The sequence below is a fragment of the Pseudophryne corroboree genome, chromosome 2 (genome assembly GCF_028390025.1).
Source record: "Pseudophryne corroboree isolate aPseCor3 chromosome 2, aPseCor3.hap2, whole genome shotgun sequence".
Classification (NCBI taxonomy): domain Eukaryota; kingdom Metazoa; phylum Chordata; class Amphibia; order Anura; family Myobatrachidae; genus Pseudophryne; species Pseudophryne corroboree.
This window is the reverse complement of record NC_086445.1, coordinates 128,213,255-128,238,279: the sequence shown is the minus strand read 5'-3', so window position 1 is coordinate 128,238,279 and position 25,025 is coordinate 128,213,255. Positions and strand designations below refer to the sequence as shown.

Genomic DNA, 25,025 nt, shown 5'->3' with positions numbered 1-25,025 from the left:
CAGCCGTCCTTGAAATATATATTTTCAATGCCCTGACAACGTCCAGCAACTTGGAATCCTCCAAATCGCTAGTAGCCGCAGGCACCACAATAGGCTGGTTCAGGTGAAACGCTGACACCACCTTAGGCAGAAAATGAGGACGCGTCCGCAGTTCTGCCCTGTCCGAATGGAAAATCAGATATGGGCTTTTATACAATAAAGCCGCCAATTCTGACACTCTCCTGGCTGAAGCCAGGGCCAGTAGCATGGTTACTTTCCATGTAAGATATTTCAAATCCGCCGATTTGAGTGGCTCAAACCAATGGGATTTGAGAAAATCCAAAACTACATTAAGGTCCCACGGAGCCCCCGGGGCTGTATATGTAGTACTCCTTTTACAAAAGTCTGGACTTCAGGAACTGAAGCCAATTCTTTCTGGAAGAAAATCGACAGGGCCGAAATTTGAACCTTAATGGACCCCAACTTGAGGCCCATAGACAATCCTGTTTGTAGGAAATGTAGGAATCGACCCAATTGAAATTCCTCCGTGGGGGCCTTCCTGGCCTCACACCACGCAACACATTTTCTCCAAATGCGGTGATAATGTTGTGCAGTCACCTCCTTCCTGGCTTTAACCAGTGTAGGAATGACCTCTTCTGGAATGCCTTTTTCCCTTAGAATTTGGCGTTCAACCGCCACGCCGTCAAACGCAGCCGCGGTAAGTCTTGGAATAGACACGGTCCCTGCTGAATCAGGTCCCGTCTTAGAGGTAGAGGCCACGGATTTTCCGTGAGCATCTCCTGAAGTTCCGGGTACTAAGTTCTTCTTGGCCAATCCGGAGCCACGAGTATCGTTCTTACTCCCCTTTGCCGTATAATTCTCAGTACTTTGGGTATGAGGCAGAGGAGGAAACACATACACTGACTGGAACACCCACGGTGTTACCAGAGCGTCCACAGCTATTGCCTGAGGGTCTCTTGACCTGGCGCAATACCTGTCCAGTTTTTTGTTGAGGCGAGACGCCATCATATCCACCTTTGGTTTTTCCCAACGGTTCACAATCATGTGGAAGACTTCTGGATGAAGTCCCCACTCTCCCGGGTGTAGATCGTGTCTGCTGAGGAAGTCTGCTTCCCAGTTGTCCACTCCCGGAATGAACACTGCTGACAGTGCTATCACATGATCTTCCGCCCAGCGAAGAATCCTTGCAGCTTCTGCCATTGCTCTCCTGCTTCTTGTGCCGCCCTGTCTGTTTACGTGGGCGACTGTCGTGATGTTGTCCGACTGGATCAACACCGGCTGACCCTGAAGCAGGGGTTTTGCCAGGCTTAGAGCATTGTAAATCGCTCTTAGCTCCAGTATATTTATGTGAAGAGACATCTCCAGGCTTGACCATACTCCCTGGAAGTTTCTTCCCTGTGTGACCGCTCCCCAGCCTCTCAGACTGGCATCCGTGGTCACCAGGACCCAGTCCTGTATGCCGAATCTGCGGCCTTCTAACAGATGAGCACTCTGCAACCACCACAGAAGAGACACCCTTGTCCGTGGCGATAAGGTTATCCGCTGATGCATCTGCAGATGCGATCCGGACCATTTGTCCAGCAGATCCCACTGAAAAGTTCGTGCGTGGAATCTGCCGAATGGGATTGCTTCGTAAGAAGCCACCATCTTTCCCAGGACTCTTGTGCATTGATGCACAGACACTTTTCCTGGTTTTAGGAGGTTCCTGACAAGTTCGGATAACTCCTTGGCTTTCTCCTCCGGAAGAAACACCTTTTTCTGAACCGTGTCCAGAATCATTCCCAGGAACAGCAGACGTGTTGTCGGGGTCAACTGAGATTTTGGAAAATTCAGAATCCACCCGTGTTGTTGCAGCACTACTTGGGTTAGTGCTACTCCGTCCTCCAGCTGTTCTCTGGACCTTGCCCTTATCAGGAGATCGTCCAAGTAAGGGATAATTAATACGCCTCTTCTTCGCAGAAGAATCATCATTTCGGCTATTACCTTGGTAAAGACCCGAGGTGCCTTGGACAATCCAAACGGCAGCGTCTGAAACTGATAATGACAGTTTTGCACCACGAACCTGAGGTACCCTTGATGTGAAGGGCAAATTGGGACATGCAGGTAAGCATCTTTTATGTCCAGGGACACCATAAAGTCCCCTTCTTCCAGATTCGCTATCACTGCTCTGAGTGATTCCATCTTGAACTTGAATTTTTGTATGTACAGGTTCAAAGATTTCAGATTTAGAATAGGTCTTACCGAGCCGTCCGGCTTCGGTACCACAAATAGCGTGGAGTAATACCCCTTTTCCTGTTGTAGGAGGGGTACCTTGACTATCACCTGCTGAGAAAACAGCTTGTGAATGGCTTCCAATACCGTCGCCCTGTCTGAGGGAGACGTTGGCAAAGCAGACTTTAGGAACCGGCGAGGGGGAGACTTCTCGAACTCCAACCTGTAACCCTGAGATACTACCTGCAGGATCCAGGGGTCCACCTGTGAGCAAGCCCACTGCGCGCTGAAATTCTTGAGTCGACCCCCCACCGTTCCTGAGTCCGCTTGTAAAGCCCCAGCGTCATGCTGAGGGCTTTGCAGAACCCGCGGAGGGCTTCTGTTCCTGGGAAGGAGCTGCTTGCTGCCCTCTCTTACCGTTTCCTCTGCCTCGGGGCAGATATGACTGTCCTTTTGCCCGCTTCTTATAGGACCGAAAGGACTGCGGCTGAAAAGACGGTGTCTTTTTCTGTTGGGAGGGGGTCTGAGGTAAAAAGGTGGATTTCCCGGCAGTTGCCGTGGCCACCAAATCCGATAGACCGACGCCAAATAATTCCTCCCCTTTATACGGCAATACTTCCATATGCCGCTTGGAATCCGCATCACCTGACCACTGTCGTGTCCATAAACTTCTTCTGGCAGATATGGACATCGCACTTACTCTCGATGCCAAAGTGCAAATATCCCTCTGAGCATCTCGCATATAAAGAAAAGCATCCTTTAATTGCTCTAAAGTCTGTAAAATACTGTCCCTATCCAGGGTATCAATATTTTCAGTCAGGGAATCCGACCAGACCACCCCAGCACTGCACATCCAGGCTGAGGCGATGGCTGGTCGCAGTATAACACCAGTATGTGTGTATATACTTTTTAGGGTAGTTTCCAGCATCCTATCAGCTGGATCCTTGAGGGCGGCCGTATCAGGAGACGGTAACGCCACTTGTTTTGATAAGCGTGTGAGCGCCTTATCCACCTTAGGGGGTGTTTCCCAGCGCGCCCTAACCTCTGGCGGGAAAGGGTATAATGCCAATAACTTTTTTGAAATTAGCACTTTTCTATCTGGGTTAACCCACGCTTCATCACATACATCATTCAATTCCTCTGATTCAGGAAAAACTACAGGTAGTTTTTTCACCCCCCACATAATACCCCTTTTTGTGGTACTTGTAGTATCAGAGATATGCAAAGCCTCCTTCATTGCCGTGATCATATAACGTGTGGCCCTACTGGAAAATACGTTTGTTTCTTCACCGTCGACACTAGATTCAGTGTCCGTGTCTGGGTCTGTGTCGACCGACTGAGGTAAAGGGCGTTTTACAGCCCCTGACGGTGTCTGAGACGCCTGGGCAGGTACTAACTGGTTTTCCGGCCGTCTCATGTCGTCAACTGATTTTTGTAATGTGCTGACATTATCACGTAATTCCATAAACAAAGCCATCCATTCCGGTGTCGACTCCCTGGGGGGTGACATCACCATTACCGGCAATTGCTCTGCCTCCACACCAACATCGTCCTCATACATGTCGACACACACGTACCGACACACAGCAGACACACAGGGAATGCTCTATTGAAGACAGGACCCCACTAGCCCTTTGGGGAGACAGAGGGAGAGTTTGCCAGCACACACCCAAGCGCTATAATATATATGGGAACAACCCTATATAAGTGTTGTATCCTTATAGCAGCTTAAATATAGTAATATCGCCAAAAAAAGTGCCCCCCCCCCTCTCTGTTTTACCCTGTTTCTGTAGTGCAGTGCAGGGGAGAGTCCTGGGAGCCTTCCTCACAGCGGAGCTGAGCAGGAAAATGGCGCTGTGTGCTGAGGAGAATAAGCCCCGCCCCCTATTTCGGCGGGCTCTTCTCTGGAGTTTGTGAGATCTGGCAGGGGTTAAATACATCCATATAGCCTCAAGGGCTATATGTGATGTATTTTTTAGCCATAAAAAGGTATTATACATTGCTGCACAGGGCGCCCCCCCAGCGCCCTGCACCCTCCGTGACCGCTGTGTGAAGTGCGCTGACAACAATGGTGCACAGCTGCAGTGCTGTGCGCTACCTCAGGAAGACTGAAAAGTCTTCTGCCGCCTGCTTCTGGACCTCTTCCATCTTCGGCATCTGCAAGGGGGGTCGGCGGCGCGGCTCCGGGACCGGACTCCATGGCTGGGCCTGTGTTCGATCCCTCTGGAGCTAATGGTGTCCAGTAGCCTAAGAAGCCAATCCATCCTGCACGCAGGTGAGTTGACTTCTCTCCCCTAAGTCCCTCGATGCAGTGAGCCTGTTGCCAGCAGGACTCACTGAAAATAAAAAACCTAAAAACTTTTTCTAAGCAGCTCTTTAGGAGAGCCACCTAGATTGCACCCTGCTCGGACGGGCACAAAAACCTAACTGAGGCTTGGAGGAGGGTCATAGGGGGAGGAGCCAGTGCACACCACCTGATCCTAAAGCTTTATTTTTGTGCCCTGTCTCCTGCGGAGCCGCTAATCCCCATGGTCCTGACGGAGTCCCCAGCATCCACTAGGACGTTAGAGAAAAACTGCATGTTGTGTTCCCCATGAAGTAAAGAAGGGGGTGGGGGCTGTCCTATATCTCACTACCTACCCCTGCGTACTGGTCTCCTGCCTTCTCACTGATTACCAGCATGGTATGACAGCACTAGCGGCTGTGTGCTTCCGAATCAAGGGAAAATTTAATTACCGTATATACTCGAGTATAAGCCGACTTTTTCAGCACTTTTTTTTTGTGCTGAAAAAGCCACCTCGGCTTATACTCGAGTCAGTGCACAGTGACAGGGAGTGCAGTGTGAAGGAGGGACACGGAGCGCACAGCGCGCGGCTCTCCTGTGTCCCTCCTGCATCTCCGGCGGCAGCGGCGGGTCTATTAAAGGAAGTACCCGTTCGTGACCCCGGATCACGAACCGGCACTTCCTAGACCCGCCGCGGCCGCCGGAGATGCAGGAGGGACACAGGAGAGCCGCGCGCTGTGCGCTCCGTGTCCCTCCTTCAGAAGACAGCGCGGGATCGACGGAGGGGTAAGTAACAGCACTGGGGGAGCATATTTGGCACTTGGGGAGGGGGCATATCTGGCAGCAGCATGAGGGGCATATCTGGCAGCAGCAATCTGGCAGCAGCATGAGGGGCATATCTGGCAGCAGCACGAGGGGCACATCTGGCAGCAGCACTAGGGGCACATCTGGCAGCAGCACTAGGGGCACATCTGGCAGCAGCACGAGGGGCCCCTCTGGCAGCAGCACGAGGGGCCCCTCTGGCAGCAGCACGAGGGGCCCCTCTGGCAGCAGCACGAGGGGCCCCTCTGGCAGCAGCACGAGGGGCCCCTCTGGCAGCAGCACGAGGGGCCCCTCTGGCAGCAGCACGAGGGGCCCCTCTGGCAGCAGCACGAGGGGCACCTCTGGCAGCAGCACGAGGGGCACATCTGGCAGCAGCACGAGGGGCACATCTGGCAGCATGAGGGCATATCTGGCAGCATGAGGGCATATCTTGCACATCTGGCACTGTGGGGCATATTTGGCAGCATGAGGGCATATCTGGCACATCAGGCACTGTGGGGCATATCTGGCACTGTGGGGGCATATCTGGCACTGTGGGGGCATATCTGGCAGTATGAGGGCATATCTGGCACTGTGGGGGCATATCTGGCAGTATGAGGGCATATCTGGCACTGTGGGGGCATATCTGGCAGTATGAGGGCATATCTGGCACTGAGGGCTGTGTACGGCTAGAGCTGCATTTGCCACTCTAGGCTTATACACGAGTCAATAAGTTTTCCCAGGTTTTTGTGGTAAAATTAGGTGCCTCGGCTTATATTCGGGTCGACTTATACTCGAGTATATACGGTAGTCTGTCAAACACCATCTAGTAGTCGCTGTCGTGCCAAAACACTTTAATTCCCCCAATAAAGGTGAGGAGCAGTGTAGGCCTTATTATACAGGACTGTAAATTCCTTAATTATTCAACACCTAATTACCTGCATTCAGAAGATACTAAAGGCGGTGGGTGCATCCCATCCATCGTTTGCGGAGGCGGCGGTGGCGGCTGTTGCGGCCTGTTTAGAGTGCTGTGCCTTAGTGTTCCAGTAGAGGACCTGTAGTCATGTTGCTCATGAATTTGATTAGTACCTACATGATGCAGTGACTCTCCCGACCCAACATACGTTGGGGTCATGGAATGTTGGTGGTGGTTTGGGGTTGCAGGATAGGAATACTCTGTAAGGTCAGACACATGAGACCTTATAAAGGAGAGAAAATAATAATTAATCAAATTGTTTTGCTCATCCCTTTCACCACCCTAAAAAATACAAAGTAGGGTTAATTCCACACTGTAATAAATAATGTAAGTCATTTAGCAACAACAGGAAATGCACACATGTAACATATTCCATGTTCACAATCTTCTAGTCAGATACCAGGGTAAAATTAGTAACACATGCGGTTTCTCCATGAATATACCATTACTTGACCATTTTGAAATAAAAATATTTTTTGTGTGTGATGACCCCTGTAAGTTAGTAGTCAGAAACCACCATTACTTTATTTTTATTTACCTTCATATGAAGACAGCGGCCATTTTTGTAACATGGCATATGACATTTTTCACTGTTGCGGACATTTGGGTTAAATGCAATATCTCAGCTCTGATTTTTATTTTTTTACAGTAACCCCTCAAAGTACTGTGTATGTTGTGAATTTGACATTTTTATCAGGTCCCCCACCAGAGATATAAGAGGTTATGTAGGTGAAAAATGAAAAACTAGCAATTTCAAAGGGCTCTAATAAAAAAACGTAGAGAAGATAAACTCAAAATTTGGGGCAGATGTATTAACCTGGAGAAGGCATAAGGAAGTGATAAACCAGTGATAAGTGCAAGGTGATAAACGCACCAGCCAGTCAGTTCCTGTCAATTTGCATATTCGAGTTGATTGTCTGGTGCGTTTATCATCTTGCACTTATCACTGCTTTATCACTTCCTTATGCCTTCTCCAAGTTAATACATCTGCCCCTTTGTTTGGCAAATCTTTGAGTATATAATTATTACCAAACAAAATAATAGCTCTGAAATTTTATTCCTTCCTATTGAAATACAATCCAAAAAATAGACTTTTTTGAAATCTGACAATTAACTTTGGCCTTAAATTTCAGTCATAAGGAAGCGAGGTAGGGGAATAGTTACATGACAAAAAATGTAGCTTGAAATGTGCTGAAAACATTAAAAGGTTTTTTATCCCAGCTTTCTATGACTTTTCTGAGTGGAGATATTGCAGTTACCCCAAACGTCCGCAACAGTGAAAAATGTCATAAGCCATGATAATAAAAATGGCCTCCATCTTCACATGAAGGCGAATAAAAATAAAGTAATGGTGGTTTCTGACTAATAACTTACAGGGTTCATCACACACAAAAAAAAAATCTATTTTTTTTTTTAAATAGTCAAGCAACCAGGACTGGACCCCTCCACCTGGATTGGCCCATATAGGTAGTAATGTAAATGGTGATAGTATGGGGGCGGGGAGAAGACAGACCTCAATTTAATCCCAAATGGTCTTAAATAAGCATTAAGCAATTACTTTGACGGCTTCTTCATTAAAATGCCAATTTAGAGCAGTTTTCAGTCAGTATACAAAAAGACCTGTATTTAAAAGGAGTAACAATTAGTGCAACTAAAGAAAAAAGGTGTAAACACGCCTGTATTAGGTGCAAACCATGCAGATTCTACATGCATCGTGGGACATTCTCCAGCAGTGCGAATACAGAACGTGGCGGGAAATAAGTACTCTGTGCTTTACATACAATTCCGCCATTTTTCAGGTGAAACTGGAAGGTAAACATGTACATTTATAAAGAATATACCGTTATCTTCCCACAACTTCACCACTACATTTGGAGAATACCCCCCATTTGCAATGCATAGAAAATGAATGTAACCAACCAGTCTAATCATTGGGTCTTCTGTAATGCTCCCTGCCTCATCCACTTTCTCTGAAACAACCTCAAATGTAATTATCAATGATCTTTTCATAAAAGGGGTTCATAATGGGATGCAAAAACTGGCATCAAAGCCACAGCAAACCTAGATAGAATAAGCTCCTTACACAAGCAACACTCCATGGGGTCGATTCAATTCACTGACAGTTGAATAGCGCTGGGAGTTAGCTCCCGTCGCTATTCAATTCAGCTCAAGTTAAGTCGGCGAAGGCCTGTTCTCCCGGACTTAACAGGTTGAATTGTCGGGGGAACGGGCATTCTCCGACTTAACTTCCCGGCGCGATGCTGAGTCCCGACAGAATCAGCCTTGCGCCGGCCGCGAGGCAGCACTTTTGTTGGATTTCTTCTCTCATCCCCCGGGGGTGAGAGAACAATTACCGACAATTGAGGGTCACTTGTCGCTGTATTGAATAGCGCCGGGAGCTAACTCTGTCTGTGTATTGAATCGACCCCCATGTTTATAATGCAGAAACATCACACAATGGTGAAAAAATGCAATGCACTCAGGTGCTGCTAATCTTGCTATGGGCTTGTTAGTGGGTTCTATATTTTAGATCCATTTACATTCTATGTACAATAATTCAGAACATCTATAAAATGAATGTAAATAACATTAGTAAATATGAGGCATAAAATACAAACGTGATTCTGATTTTTGTGACCGTTATTATAATAGGGTTATCATTTATGTATATTTAATCTCTATTAAAATAAATCATCAGGGCAGATCTGATTCAAATCAATAAATAGAGAAAAATAAAAGGGCCGTGGAGTGCTGGTTCAAATGTCACATTGATATATATAAGATTAGAAAAAAAAAAAAAAAATACAGTAATGTATTTTAGTTTGTGTCAATGTCCTTATATATAAAGGCTGCACAGGTCACTTCTCATAGCAAAACCAGCCAGTGTTGCAGCCGTGCCTTTGTGCCTTGTATTATTCCTATTGAAGTCTATAGTATATTGTAGAAAAGTAAAATATTGTGGAGTATTTTAGAAGACTTTGAAGATTAAATGCTATAAAAGCAAAATTCAGTATACTAGAAAAATATTATCTATAGAGAATTTCCTATCCTCCAACCATAAATTGCTTATTAAAAAAACAAACAAAAAACAAACAAAAAAAAGGTTAAAGCAGCAGTGACTTTCTACTAAATAGCTGTCGTTATGGTGACAGATTCAAAGCAGCATAGTGTGATACAAAGGTTCCGCTGAGCAGATCGGACAGATGGAAAGACAGACCTAGTATCAGGGGACATGGATCCCTCGGATGAAGCTCCTTGGTATATATTAGGAGACAACCTGTTGTCCGGTCGGAGTTCTTTGTCGTAGGCCATCATGTTCCACTCCTGACGTCTGTTCCTGGCTTTCCTGACTTTTTTCACTTCACGAGTGGTGCCGTCCACACGCTTCTGTTCCTAAAGCAAGAAATTATAAGAAGAGGTCAGAGAGGAAGGGGATACGGGGCCTAATTCAGAGCTGATCGAAGCTGTGCAAGCTACGATCAGTCACCCTGAAAAGCGGGGGGACACCCAGCAGTACGCCCCGCATGTCTGGCCCTCCCCCCACCGAACAGGTACAAAAGCATCGCACGGCAGCGATGCCTTTGTACCTGAAGAGTAGCACCCTACCAGCATAGCTACGGCGCGTTGGCAGGGAGCTAACTGGGTCGCTCTCCGGGTCGCAGGCAATCGCCCACACGGTCTGGGCACGTCTGCGTTTCCCCGTACCACGCCCCCAAAATGGCAACCACGCCCCCAAAAAGGCAACCCGATGGAGCCGGCCCGCCCCCTCCCACCCAGCGAACGCCACTGCCTGTCAATCAGGCAGTGACGATCGCAGGGCGTGAAAAATTGAGAAGAAATGTGATAAACGCATGTTGACCTTTTTCCATGTCGACCTAATGCATGTCGACCAATAGTGGTTGATGTAATGACTGTCGATCTAAGTGTGGTCGACCTAATGACCCATACCCGCGCACATTGTGGTGCATACGCATGCGCAGTTAGTACCTGATCACCCGCTGTGCAAAAACGCACAGCATCGATCAGATCTGAATGACCCTCTGGAAACGCACTGAAGCAATAGATGTTTAAGTTCCTCTTGAAAGAACTTGCACTGTGAAGTTGTTGAACTATTAAGCCCAGCATACCGGCAGGCTGGCAAAATACCTCCTTCAGTTTAACAAAAATGTATATAAAGAACCAATACTATATTTCTGGAAAAATAGGTTCCGGAACTATGGGTCTGGGGGTGGAGCTATTAAAAAAAAGGTTTAGATAAATGGATGATAGTTTTTAGAAAAGAAGGCAATCAAAATGGAATTTAAAATAAAACTTATCTTATGGAAAATACATTCTGGCCCAGAACAGGTTCAAGAACTCGGTTCCGGATGAGGTCATATTTAATGAGAGAAAATAGCACCGTAAATAACCATTACCTTCTGCCGTCTTCTCTCTTTCCTTTTATCTTCTGTATCCTGTAACATTTTTTCTTTCCAGAGGTCAAAGAAATAGGAAGGATCTGTGTAAAACTTCAGGCCATCCTTTTTGTCATCTCTGAGAACCAAGAGAATAGAACGTTACATTTACAACTAGACTGGGGAACCCCGATATATTCGCATGGCTGTACTATGGAGCTCCACTTAAATAATCATACATACATACAAACATACATCCATTTGGAAATTTTGGTAGAGGACATTGGGCCGGAGTCACACTTACACACAGATCTGTTTTGCAGACAGATTTGCAATGTTTAGCACTGTGTACACTTTGTAGTGGATCATACACAACTGAGCAATAACGGGGGATTCATAGCTTGATGTTGGTAACTGGGAGACAACAGGGCTCACTAGAAGGGTGTTTTGAGGGCATGTAGATGGAATTTGCACGTGCGTAGAGATGTAACCGATTCCAGCGGATGGATGGGGGTGTGCAGTCACATAAGTGCAAGCAATTCTACATACAGTACAGGTCAACATCTGCATATATTTCTGTGCATACAGGGAGAGTGCAACTGTGGCTGACTTGCGTACAACTCCAAAATGGACCCACTGTATTCATTTAGATACATCAGGATTTACAATAAGTGATATCCCATTAATGTATGTGACCAAGACATATTGGGGGGTATTCAATTAAGTGCAGTTTTTTGGACTGATCTCCATGGTCGAAAAAAACGCACTAATTCGATACAGGGTATTCAATTGTGGGCATCTTCGCACATTTTTTTATTTATTTTTGCACATGCAGTTTCACTTTTTTTTTTTTTTTTAATGTCAAATCGGCATGGGTGAAAATTGCTGCAAAAACGGGCGAAAAAGCCCACAAATTCGCCAAAACATGGGTATCGGTGGCGAATTCACAGATACACGTGTTTTTCGCCAGTGCCGAACTTTTCAACCAGTCGAAAAAACTGCACAGGCATTGAATAGGTCGAATGTAAATTCAACCTGAAAATGTGCAAAAAAAGTGCAGTTTTTTCAATTGGTCGAAAAAAACGCCACTAATTGAATACCCCCCATAGACTTCACATAACGCTCAATTCAATTTGTAATAATCTCCCTTGGAAAACCGCCCTCCCCTGGATACCCTGCAAAGCGAATAGGCAACTCTGAAGCCATAATTAGCTGTTGTTCAGTCACCTCCCTCATTACTCCCTTCTATTTACTAGTGATGGAAGCGATGGTACAGGGATAGAGGGATAGAGCACAGCACTCTGGAGGTTTACACTGAAGTTTAGGCACCTCAGAGCCCTTGCCACGTAAAACAGTGTCCTGATGTCTCTAACCTGTATGGCGAGAGTATATTGAGGGGCGGAGGTTTATCAGAGGTGTTGTAGATGTCAGTGATCGGATGAGGAATGCTGCTCTTTGAAACCACTTGCTGGTCTTGGGTGGTGGAACTTTTGAAAGCTTTCCTCATGTTAATGTCTTGAAGTGAAACTATAAGTTGAATAAAAAAAGAAAAGAATTTAGGAAAGAAAAAAAGATAAAAGGCAAAATACAAAAAGAAGCACTGTACAATATAAACATACACAGGCTCAGATGTGAAATCACTTTTCCTGTTACAAGTGTAAATTATACCACTGATAAATTAGACAGTTTGGTGTCAGCAACGGTGGTTATTAGGACGCCCCCAGACTGCTGCACCTGGAGAACAGAACATAAGGCGAGACATAGGAAGCTGGAGACGGGTACCCCCACATTTTTGCTAGATGGGGCAGTTAACATATAAAATTATCGAAAAATGGGTTTTGGGGTTTTTTGTTTTTTTTAACTACCAGATTTTGCAAATGGGTTGCTTAAAAACTGCAGCGACAGAAAACGTACTAGTCACCCACGGTCTGAGAACACATTCAGTCTTTTTCTGGGGCACAGGAAACTTACAAAGCCTGTAGAGAACTGCCTTTTCAGAGCCTCAGGAGCTGACTCCAATGATTATACACAGTCTGCTTCCATCTCACACTTATTATATATGCTGTAATTTTCTTCCATCCATCCTCCCCCAGCTTCCTTTCCCTCCATCAGTCTGACTTTTGTATGTAGTGAATAAGCCAGACTTGGCAGCAGGGTTCTTTCACCTCCTAATTTCATTTCACAGCTTGAAGTTGCCTTTGAAAGCTTCTAGATCTACCTCCCCGCAGATGTGAGAGTACCCCGCTGTCAGTCTGTGCTCTGCATTCACAGACGGCATCTAGCGGACAAGCATTTCGGAGATGATACCTTTTAGGATCACCTGCAGGGTGCTACAATGCACTTGCTCCCAGAGATAAAACGCAGTTATAATAAACACTGTTGTCCAACCTGACATACTTCTATCCACCCCTGCAACAGAGCAGGAACAGTTTCTCTTCTCCATGCTATATTATCAGAAAGAACAATGCCTTACCTATAGTTACGATCATTGCAATCACAGAGCTAGGTATACCACCCTATAGGCCCAGTGCTTAAATTACAACCCTATCACCTTGAAGATGGTTCCAATGCATCCCTGCTTTCTCAACTGCCCTATACCATCTTGTCACTTCACAGTATGTGTTAATAAAGTTTTAGCAAGCAATGCTCGTTAGTTTCACATATGCACAAAGGTACAGTGGGGTAGATGTATTAACCTGGGGAAAGGATAAAGAAGTGATAAAGCAGTGATAAGTGCAAGGTGATAACGCACCAATCATTACGAATTTGAAAAATTACAGTTATGAGCAGATTGGCTGGTGCGTTACCACCTTGCACTTATCATTGCTTTATCACTTCTTTAACCATTTTCCAGGCTTAATACATCTGCCCCTGTGTGTATTGTCAGATATTAGTGTATTTTTGACTTGGATACTCGGTATTAAAAAAAAATATATATCACACAAGGGGGGATATTAAATTGTTGGAAAAGTCGGTTGGGTGTCTGTTTTTTCCTGCCTATTAGGTAGGAAAAAAACAGACACCCAACTGACTTTTCAAACAATTGAATACCCCCCAAGGTCTGGGTAATGCATGTAAATTCTTTGGTTCTAAAATAAAGTTTCAAAAATATTCATGGAACCATTTCAGCAGACAGTGCATCATAGATCTATGTAGGCTTTTATTTAGTGCTGCAATTCTTCACCCTATTACAGAGCTTTATATCTACTAGATTAGGGCTAGACATAATTTGTTTTAAGTGCTGTTCTGTGGTGCACAAACCCCCCCCCCCCCCAAAAAAAAACAAAAAAAAACAAAACCATGCCAATGTATTAATCTATTGTTTGGTACCTGCTCCGAATTTTTACAAACATGGAGTCAAATGCGGAACAGAAAAGCATTTGTGCGTCCAGGCTCAAGTAGCGGCCTCCACCATACCATATATGAAGCACTCTCCATTTTGCTAATGCAAATCTAAAATACTAATGAAAAATAGAATTCTTCTAGCCAAAACAATGACATACGCCATTATGCTTCCTAACGCAATTACAATCCATAAAGAGTCATTATAGACATTTGTGTGGGAGTACACTTGGCTGTTTAGCAAAGTCTGAACAAGTTGTCATACAAATTATGGGAGCTACTGTTCCTGGCAATATGCTGCTGGCCAATTAAGGTTTTATATAGCAACGGCATGCTCAGCTTGCAGGGGGACAGTGGCGTGCTCCTGCTAGGCGGCAGCTGCTGCTGGGTAATTAATAGCATTTGGAGGGATTGGTAGGCACCCACCCTCTTCCACCGTTGAATCCAGCTGGGTGACTTTGACAGCGAGACGATCAATTCTGTCCTGAAGAGAATTCGCTCTGATGTAGAAAGTATTCGCCTCATTAAACAACTCTCCAAATATGTCTTCTGCATGTTTGCCTGCCAAATGGAGAAAACATGTCAACACATACACTCTCAACGTGGGCTTACATGGCTGCCATGGCTTTCATCCAGTCACCAGCGACATACTGCTCCAAAGCACGGTGTGATTTCCGGATTTATTTTTTGACTGGCTAAACATTGTGAATGACGGCACCTCTAACTGCAGCCTAACCCTAAAACCGGCTGTCTAAACGTATACCCTGTCCTACTAGCTGCCTGTGGTACAGATGTTACAGAGGTCTGCCATGGAAATAGCTTTCTTGACCGTATATATTACTAGTGTACAACTTGTAACAAGAACAGGTTCCAAGATTAGAGGTATTGTGAAGGAGAGTAAATATTAGCAACACAAACCAAAATCAGAGCAGCATGCCAGGTAAAAAACAAACGTGACACATAAGGCCTAATTCAGATCTGATCGCAGCAGCAAATTTGTTATCAGTTGGGCAAAACCATGGGGGTCATTCAGAGTTGATCGCTCGACAGCTATTTTTTGCAGCGCTGCGAACAGATAGTCGCCGCCTATAGGGGAGTGTATTTTCGCTTTGCATGTTCTCGAATGCATGTGCAGCCGAACACTACAAAAAAGTTTTGTGCAGTTTCTGAGTAGCTCAGAACTTACTCAGCCGCTGCGATCACCTGTTTTTGCCCGGAAATTACGTCAGACACCCGCCCTGCAAACACTTGGACACGCCTACGTTTTTCCAACCACTCCCAGAAAACGGTCAGTTGACACCCACAAACACCCTCTTCCTGTCAATCTCCTTGCGATCGGCTGTGCGAATGGATTCTTCGTTAAATCCATCACTCAGCAATGATCCACTTTGTACCCGTACAACGCACCTGCGCATTGCGGTGCATACGCATGCGCAGTAGTGACCTAATCACAGCGCAGCGCAAAATCCTAGCAAGCGATCAGGTTGGAATGACCCCCCACGTGCACTGCAGGAGGGGCAGATATAACATGTGCAGAGTTACATTTGGGTGGAGTATGTTCAATCTGAAATCTAAATTGCAGTGTACAAATAAAGCAGCCAGTATTTACCCTGCACAGAAACAAAATAACCCACCCAAATCTAACTCTCTCTACACATGTTATATCTGCCCCCCCTGCAGTGCACATGGTTCTGCCCAACTGCTAACAAATTTGCTGCTGCGATCAGATATGAATTACCCCCATAAATCGGTTATTAAACAAAAAATAAGATTTTAAACCTACCGGTAAATCTTTTTCTCGTAGTCCGTAGAGGATGCTGGGGACTCCGTAAGGACCATGGGGATAGACGTGCTCCGCAGGAGACATGGGCACTTTAAGAAAGAACTTTAGGTATGGGTGTGCACTGGCTCCTCCCTCTATGCCCCTCCTCCAGACCTCAGTTAGAGAAACTGTGCCCAGAGGAGACGGACAGTACGAGGAAAGGATTTGTGTTAATCCAAGGGCAAGATTCATACCAGCCCACACCATTCACACCGTATAACTTGTGATATACTAACCAGTTAACAGTATGAAAACAACATAGCATCAGTCCGAGACCGATGAAACTATAACATAACCCTTTAGTAAGCAAAACTATATACAAGCCTTGCAGAAGTAGTCCGCACTTGGGACGGGCGCCCAGCATCCTCTACGGACTACGAGAAAAAGATTTACCGGTAGGTTTAAAATCTTATTTTCTCTTACGTCCTAGAGGATGCTGGGGACTCCGTAAGGACCATGGGGATTATACCAAAGCTCCCAAACGGGCGAGAGAGTGCGGATGACTCTGCAGTACCGATTGAGCAAACAGGAGGTCCTCCTCAGCCAGGGTATAAAACTTATAGAATTTTGCAAAGGTGTTTGAACCCGACCAAGTAGCAGCTCGGCACAGCTGTAGTGCCGAGACCCCTTGGGCAGCCGCCCAAGAAGAGCCCACCTTCCTAGTGGAATGGGCCTTGACCGATTTTGGTAACGGCAATCCAGCCGTAGAATGAGCCTGCTGAATCGTGTTACAGATCCAGCGAGCAATAGTCTGCGTTGAAGCAGAAGCGCCAACCTTGTTGGCTGCATACAGGACAAACAGTGCTTCTGTTTTTCTGACTAGCCGTCCTGGCCACGTAAATTTTCAAAGCCCTGACCACATCAAGGGACTCAGAATCCTCCAAGTCTCGCGTAGCCACAGGCACCACAATAGGTTGGTTCATATGAAAAGATGACACCACCTTAGGCAAAAATTGAGGACGGGTCCGCAATTCCGCTCTATCCATATGGAAAACCAGATAGGGGCTTTTATGAGACAAAGCCGCCAATTCCGACTGAGATATTTTAACTCCACCGTTTTAAGTGGTTCAAACCAGTGCGACTTAAGGAAACTCAACACCACATTAAGGTCCCAAGGCGCCACCGGAGGTACAAAAGGAGGCTGAATATGCAGCACTCCCTTCACAAAAGTCTGTACTTCTGGGAGAGAAGCTAATTCTTTCTGAAAGAAAATGGTTAAGGCCGAAATCTGAACCTTAATGGAGCCTAATTTTAGGCCCATATTCACTCCAGTTTGTAGAAAGTGAAGGAAACGGCCCAGATGGAATTCTTCCGTAGGAGCATTCCTGGCCTCACACCAAGAAACTTAATTTCGCCATATACGGTGATAATGTTTAGCTGTCACGTCCTTCCTAGCCTTTATCAGAGTAGGAATGACCTCATCCGGAATGCCCTTTTCCGCTAGGATCCGGCGTTCAATCGCCATGCCGTCAAACGCAGCCGCGGTAAGTCTTGGAACAGACAGGGCCCCTGTTGCAACAGGTCCTGCCTTAGAGGAAGAGGCCACGGATCGTCTGTGAGCATCTCCTGCAGATCCGGATACCAGGCCCTTCGTGGCCAATCTGGAACAATGAGAATTGTCTGTACTCCTCTTTTTCTTATTATTCTCAACACCTTTGGGATGAGAGGAAGAGGAGGAAACACATAAACCGACTGGAACACCCACGGTGTCACTAGGGCGTCCACAGCTACCGCCTGAGGGTCTCTTGACCTGGCGCAATACCTCTGCAGCTTTTTGTTGAGGGGGGACGCCATCATGTCTTTCTGGGGCAGTCCCCACTGACTTGCAATCAGTGCAAAGACTTCCTGATGAAGTCCCCACTCTCCTGGATGCAGGTCGTGCCTGCTGAGGAAGTCTGCTTCCCAGTTGTCCACTCCCGGAATGAACACTGCTGACAGTGCGCTTACATGATTTTCCGCCCAGCGAAGAATCCTGGTGGCTTCCGCCATTGCCACTCTGCTCCTTGTGCCGCCTTGGCGGTTTACATGAGCCACTGTGGTGATGTTGTCTGACTGAATAAGAACTGGTAGGTCGCGAAGTAAGGTCTCCGCTTGACGAAGGGCATTGTATATGGCCCTCAGTTCCAGGACGTTGATGTGAAGACAAGCCTCCTGATTTGTCCAAAGTCCTTGGAAGTTTCTTCCCTGTGTGACTGCTCTCCAACCTCGGAGGGTCGCGTCCATGGTCACCAGAACCCTGTCCTGAATGCCGAACCTGCGGCCCTCTAGAAGGTGAGCACTCTGTAGCCACCACAGGAGAGATACCCTGGCCCTGGGGGACAGGGCTATCAACTGATGAATCTGTAGATGTGACCCGGACCACTTGTCCAGTAGGTCCCATTGGAAGGTCCTCGCATGGAACCTGCCGAAGGGAATGGCCTCGTACGATGCCACCATCTTTCCCCAGACTCGAGTGCAGTGATGCACTGACACCTGTTTTGGCTTCAATAGGTTCCTGACCAGGGTCATGAGTTATTGAGCCTTTTCTATCGGAAGAAACCCGTATCCAGAATCATGCCCAAGAAGGTCAGACGAGTCGTAGGAACCAACTGCGACTTCGGGATATTGAGAATCCAGCTGTGTTTCTGTAACAGTGAAAGTGACACGCTGCTCAGCAACTGCTCTCTTGATCTCGCTTTTATGAGGAGATCGTCCAAGTACGGGATAATTGTGACACCCTGCTTGCGCAGGAGCACCATCATTTCCGCCATTACCTTGGTGAAAATCCTCGGGGCCGTGGAAAGCCCAAACGGCAACGTCTGAAATTGGTAATGACAATCCTGTACCGCAAATCTCATGTACGCCTGATGAGGTGGATATATGGGAACATGAAGGTATGCATCCTTTATGTCCAGGGATACCATAAAATCCCCCCCTTCCAGGCTGGCGATGACCGCTCTGAGCGATTCCATCTTGAACTTGAACCTTTTCAAGTACAGGTTCAGGGATTTTAAATTTAAAATGGGTCTGACCGAACCGTCCGGTTTCGGGACTACAAACAGGGTTGAGTAATATCCCCTCCCTTGTTGAAGTAGGGGAACCTTGACCACCACCTGTTGAAGATACAATTTGTGAATTGCATTTAAAACAAACTCCCTTTCTGGGGGAGAAGCCGGCAGGGCCGATTTGAAAAACCGGCGAGGAGGCACCTCTTCGAATTCCAGCTTGTAACCCTGAGAAACAATTTCTATTGCCCAGGGATCCACCTGTGAGTGAACCCAGATGTGGCTGAAAAGTCGAAGACGTGCACCCACTGGGGCGAACTCCCTTAGTGGAGCCCCAGCGTCATGCGGTGGATTTTGTAGAGGCCGGGGAGGACTTCTGTTCCTGGGAACTAGCTGTGTTGTGCAGCTTTTTCCCCCTGCCCTTACCTCTAGCCAGAAAAGACGCACCTCGTACTTTCTTGTTTCTCTGTGACCGAAAGGACTGCATTTGATAATGTGCCGCTTTCTTAGGCTGTGAGGGAATATAAGGCAAAAAAATAAGAATTTACTTACCGATAATTCTATTTCTCATAGTCCGTAGTGGATGCTGGGGACTCCGTAAGGACCATGGGGAATAGCGGCTCCGCAGGAGACTGGGCACAAAGTAAAAGCTTTAGGACTAGCTGGTGTGCACTGGCTCCTCCCCCTATGACCCTCCTCCAAGCCTCAGTTAGGATACTGTGCCCGGACGAGCGTACACAATAAGGAAGGATTTTGAATCCCGGGTAAGACTCATACCAGCCACACCAATCACACCGTACAACCTGTGATCTGAACCCAGTTAACAGCATGATAACAAAGGAGCCTCTGACAAGATGGCTCACAACAATAATAACCCGATTTTGTAACAATAACTATGTACAAGTATTGCAGACAATCCGCACTTGGGATGGGCGCCCAGCATCCACTACGGACTATGAGAAATAGAATTATCGGTAAGTAAATTCTTATTTTCTCTAACGTCCTAAGTGGATGCTGGGGACTCCGTAAGGACCATGGGGATTATACCAAAGCTCCCAAACGGGCGGGAGAGTGCGGATGACTCTGCAGCACCGAATGAGAGAACTCCAGGTCCTCCTCAGCCAGGGTATCAAATTTGTAGAATTTAGCAAACGTGTTTGCCCCTGACCAAGTAGCTGCTCGGCAAAGTTGTAAAGCCGAGACCCCTCGGGCAGCCGCCCAAGATGAGCCCACTTTCCTTGTGGAATGGGCTTTTATAGATTTTGGCTGTGGCAGGCCTGCCACAGAATGTGCAAGCTGAATTGTACTACAAATCCAACGAGCAATAGTCTGCTTAGAAGCAGGAGCACCCAGCTTGTTGGGTGCATACAGGATAAACAGCGAGTCAGATTTTCTGACTCCAGCCGTTCTGGAAACATATATTTTCAGGGCCCTGACTACGTCCAGCAACTTGGAGTCTTCCAAGTCCCCAGTAGCCGCAGGCACCACAATAGGCTGGTTCAAGTGAAATGCTGAAACCACCTTAGGGAGAAATTGAGGACGAGTCCTCAATTCTGCCCTGTCCGTATGAAAAATTAGGTAAGGGCTTTTATAGGATAAAGCCGCCAATTCTGAGACACGCCTGGCTGAAGCCAGGGCTAACAGCATTACCACTTTCCATGTGAGATATTTTAAGTCCACAGTGGTGAGTGGTTCAAACCAATGTGATTTTAGGAATCCCAAAACTACATTGAGATCCCAAGGTGCCACTGGAGGCACAAAAGGAGGCTGTATATGCAGTACTCCCTTGACAAACGTCTGAACTTCAGGAACAGAAGCCAGTTCTTTTTGGAAAAATATTGACAGGGCCGAAATTTGAACCTTAATGGACCCCAATTTGAGGCCCATAGACAGTCCTGTTTGCAGGAAATGCAGGAAACGACCCAGTTGAAATTCCTCTGTAGGGGCCTTCCTGGCCTCGCACCACGCAACATATTTACGCCAAATACGGTGATAATGTTGTACGGTTACATCCTTCCTGGCTTTGATCAGGGTAGGGATGACTTCATCCGGAATGCCTTTTTCCTTCAGGATCCGGCGTTCAACCGCCATGCCGTCAAACGCAGCCGCGGTAAGTCTTGGAACAGACATGGTCCCTGCTGGAGCAGGTCCTTTCTTAGAGGTAGAGGCCACGGGTCTTCCGTGAGCATCTCTTGAATTTCCGGGTACCAAGTCCTTCTTGGCCAATCCGGAGCCACGAGTATAGTCTTTACTCCTCTCCTTCTTATGATTCTCAGTACTTTTGGTATGAGAGGAAGAGGAGGGAACACATACACTGACTGGTACACCCACGGTGTTACCAGAGCGTCCACAGCTATTGCCTGAGGGTCCCTTGACCTGGCGCAATATCTGTCCAGTTTTTTGTTGAGGCGGGACGCCATCATGTCTGCTGAGGAAGTCTGCTTCCCAGTTGTCCACTCCCGGAATGAACACTGCTGACAGTGCTATCACATGATTCTCCGCCCAGCGAAGAATCCTTGCCACTTCCATCATTGCCCTCCTGCTTCTTGTGCCGCCCTGTCTGTTTACGTGGGCGACTGCCGTGATGTTGTCCGACTGGATCAACACCGGCTGACCCTGAAGCAGAGGTCTTGCCTGACTTAGGGCATTGTAAATGGCCCTTAGTTTGTGAAGTGACGTTTCCATGCTTGACCACAAGCCCTGGAAATTTTTTCCCTGTGTGACTGCTCCCCAGCCTCTCAGGCTGACATCCGTGGTCACCAGGACCCAATCCTGAATGCCGAATCTGCGGCCCTCTAGGAGATGAGCACTCTGTAACCACCACAGGAGAGACACCCTTGTCCTTGGAGACAGGGTTATCCGCTGATGCATTTGAAGATGCGATCCGGACCATTTATCCAGCAGATCCCACTGGAAAGTTCTTGCGTGGAATCTGCCGAATGGAATCGCTTCGTAAGAAGCCACCATCTTTCCCAGGACCCTTGTGCATTGATGTACTGACACTTAGCCTGGTCTTAGGAGGTTCCTGACTAGGTCGGATAACTCCTTGGCCTTCTCCTCCGGGAGAAACACCTTTTTCTGTACTGTGTCCAGAATCATCCCTAGGAACAGCAGACGTGTCGTCGGAATCAGCTGCGATTTTGGAATATTTAGAATCCATCCGTGCTGTTGTAGTACTACTTGAGATAGTGCTACTCCGACCTCTAACTGTTCTCTGGACCTTGCCCTTATCAGGAGATCGTCCAAGTAAGGGATAATTAAGACGCCTTTTCTTCGAAGAAGAATCATCATTTCGGCCATTACCTTGGTAAAGACCCGGGGTGCCGTGGACAATCCAAACGGCAGCGTCTGAAACTGATAGTGACAGTTCTGTACCACAAACCTGAGGTACCCTTGGTGAGAAGGGCAAATTGGGACATGGAGGTAGGTATCCTTGATGTCCAGAGACACCACATAGTCCCCTTCTTCCAGGTTCGCTATCACTGCTCTGAGTGACTCCATCTTGAACTTGAACCTTTTTATGTAAGTGTTCAAGGATTTCAGATTTAAAATGGGTCTCACCGAGCCGTCCGGCTTCGGTACCACAAACAGCGTAGAATAATACCCCTTTCCCTGTTGTAGGAGGGGTACCTTGATTATCACCTGCTGGGAATACAGCTTGTGAATGGCTTCCAATACCGCCTCCCTGTCGGGGGGAGACGTTGGTAAAGCAGACTTCAGGAACCGGCGAGGGGGAGACGTCTCGAATTCCAATTTGTACCCCTGAGATACTACCTGCAGGATCCAGGGGTCCACTTGCGAGTGAGCCCACTGCGCGCTGAAATTCTTGAGACGGGCCCCCACCGTGCCTGAGTCCGCTTGTAAGGCCCCAGCGTCATGCTGAGGACTTGGCAGAAGCGGGGGAGGGCTTCTGTTCGTGGGAAAAGGCTGTCTGCTGCAGTCTTTTTCCCCTTCCTCTGCCCCGGGGCAGATATGAGTGGCCTTTTGCCCGCTTGCCCTTATGGGGACGAAAGGACTGAGCCTGAAAAGACGGTATCTTTTTCTGCTGCGAGGTGACTTGGGGTAAAAAGGTGGATTTTCCAGCCGTTGCCGTGGCCACCAGGTCCGATAGACCGACCCCAAATAACTCCTCCCCTTTATACGGCAATACTTCCATATGCCGTTTGGAATCCGCATCCCCTGACCACTGTCGCGTCCATAATCCTCTTCTGGCAGAAATGGACATCGCACTTACTCTTGATGCCAGAGTGCAAATATCCCTCTGTGCATCTCGCATATATAGAAATGCATCCTTTAAATGCTCTATAGTCAATAATATATTGTCCCTGTCCAGGGTATCAATATTTTCAGTCAGGGAATCCGACCAAGCCACCCCAGCACTGCACATCCAGGCTGAGGCGATTGCTGGTCGCAGTATAATACCAGTATGTGTGTATATACTTTTAAGGATATTTTCCAGCTTCCTATCAGCTGGTTCCTTGAGGGCGGCCGTATCAGGGGACGGTAACGCCACTTGTTTTGATAAGCGTGTGAGCGCCTTATCTACGCTAGGGGGTGTTTCCCAACGCGCCCTAACCTCTGGCGGGAAAGGGTATAATGCCAATAACTTTTTAGAAATTAGCCGTTTTTTATCGGGGGAAACCCACGCTTCATCACACACCTCATTTAATTCATCTGATTCGGGAAAAACTACGGGTAGTTTTTTCACACCCCACATAATACCCTTTTTTGTGGTACTTGTAGTATCAGAATTGTTCAAAACCTCCTTCATTGCCGTGATCATGTAACGTGTGGCCCTACTGGAAAATACGTTTGTTTCCTCACCGTCGACACTGGAGTCAGTGTCCGTGTCTGTGTCAGTATCGACCTGAGGTAACGGGCGCTTTAGAGCCCTTGACGGTGTTTGAGACGCCTGTACAGGTATTAACTGATTTGCCGGCTGTCTCATGTCGTCAACAGTCTTTTGTAAAGTGCTGACACTATCACGTAATTCTTTCCATAAGACCATCCAGTCAGGTGTCGACTCCCTAGGGGGTGACATCACTAACACAGGCAATTGCTCCGCCTCCACACCATTTTCCTCATCATACATGTCGACACAACGTACCGACACACAGCACACACACAGGGAATGCTCTGATAGAGGACAGGACCCCACTAGCCCTTTGGGGAGACAGAGGGAGAGTTTGCCAGCACACACCAGAGCGCTATATATATACAGGGATAACCTTATATAAGTGTTTTTCCCTAATATAGCTGCTGTATATATTTATATGCCAATTTAGTGCCCCCCCTCTCTTGTTTTACCCTGTTTCTGTAGTGCAGGACTGCAGGGGAGAGTCAGGGAGCCTTCCTCCAACGGAGCTGTGAGGAAAAAATGGCGCCAGTGTGCTGAGGAGATAGTCTCCGCCCCTTTTTCGGCGGCCTTTCTCCCGCTTTTTTATGTAAAAATAGGCAGGGGTTAAATACATCCATATAGCCCAGGAGCTATATGTGATGTATTTTTTGCCAAAAAAGGTGTTTTTATTGCGTCTCAGGGCGCCCCCCCCCAGCGCCCTGCACCCTCAGTGACCGGAGTGTGAAGTGTGCTGAGAGCAATGGCGCACAGCTGCGGTGCTGTGCGCTACCTTAGTGAAGACAGGACGTCTTCTGCCGCCGATTTTCCGGACCTCTTCAGTCTTCTGGCTCTGTAAGGGGGACGGCGGCGCGGCTCCGGGACCCATCCATGGCTGGGCCTGTGATCGTCCCTCTGGAGCTAATGTCCAGTAGCCTAAGAAGCCCAATCCACTCTGCACGCAGGTGAGTTCGCTTCTTCTCCCCTTAGTCCCTCGATGCAGTGAGCCTGTTGCCAGCAGGTCTCACTGAAAATAAAAAAACCTATTTAAACTTTTACTCTAAGCAGCTCAGGAGAGCCACCTAGATTGCACCCTTCTCGTTCGGGCACAAAATCTTAACTGAGGCTTGGAGGAGGGTCATAGGGGGAGGAGCCAGTGCACACCAGCTAGTCCTAAAGCTTTTACTTTGTGCCCAGTCTCCTGCGGAGCCGCTATTCCCCATGGTCCTTACGGAGTCCCCAGCATCCACTTAGGACGTTAGAGAAATTGGATTTACCAGCTGTAGCTGTGGAGACCAGGTCCGAGAGACCTTCTCCAAACAATTCCTCACCCTTGTAAGGTAAAACCTCCATATGCCTTTTTGAGTCGGCATCACC

The 25,025-nt window shown here is 47.3% G+C and overlaps 1 protein-coding gene across 3 annotated transcripts in view; it reads right to left on the bottom strand.

Annotated features, from left to right (window-relative positions):
• WASF3 (WASP family member 3) overlaps window positions 1-25,025 on the bottom strand; it is a 248,033-nt gene that overhangs the window by 5,343 nt on the left and 217,665 nt on the right. For 2 of the 3 annotated variants that reach the window (XM_063951702.1, XM_063951701.1), the window contains 5 exons: window positions 14,435-14,569; window positions 12,040-12,193; window positions 10,688-10,805; window positions 9,490-9,665; window positions 6,235-6,495 (listed from right to left, as the gene is read on the bottom strand). In XM_063951702.1, the coding sequence (XP_063807772.1) occupies window positions 6,235-6,495; window positions 9,490-9,665; window positions 10,688-10,805; window positions 12,040-12,193; window positions 14,435-14,569 (844 nt within the window). Of the gene's footprint in view, window positions 1-6,234; window positions 6,496-7,830; window positions 7,839-8,192; window positions 8,281-9,489; window positions 9,666-10,687; window positions 10,806-12,039; window positions 12,194-14,434; window positions 14,570-25,025 lie in introns of all 3 variants that reach the window. The other variant, XM_063951703.1, reaches the window with a different exon arrangement.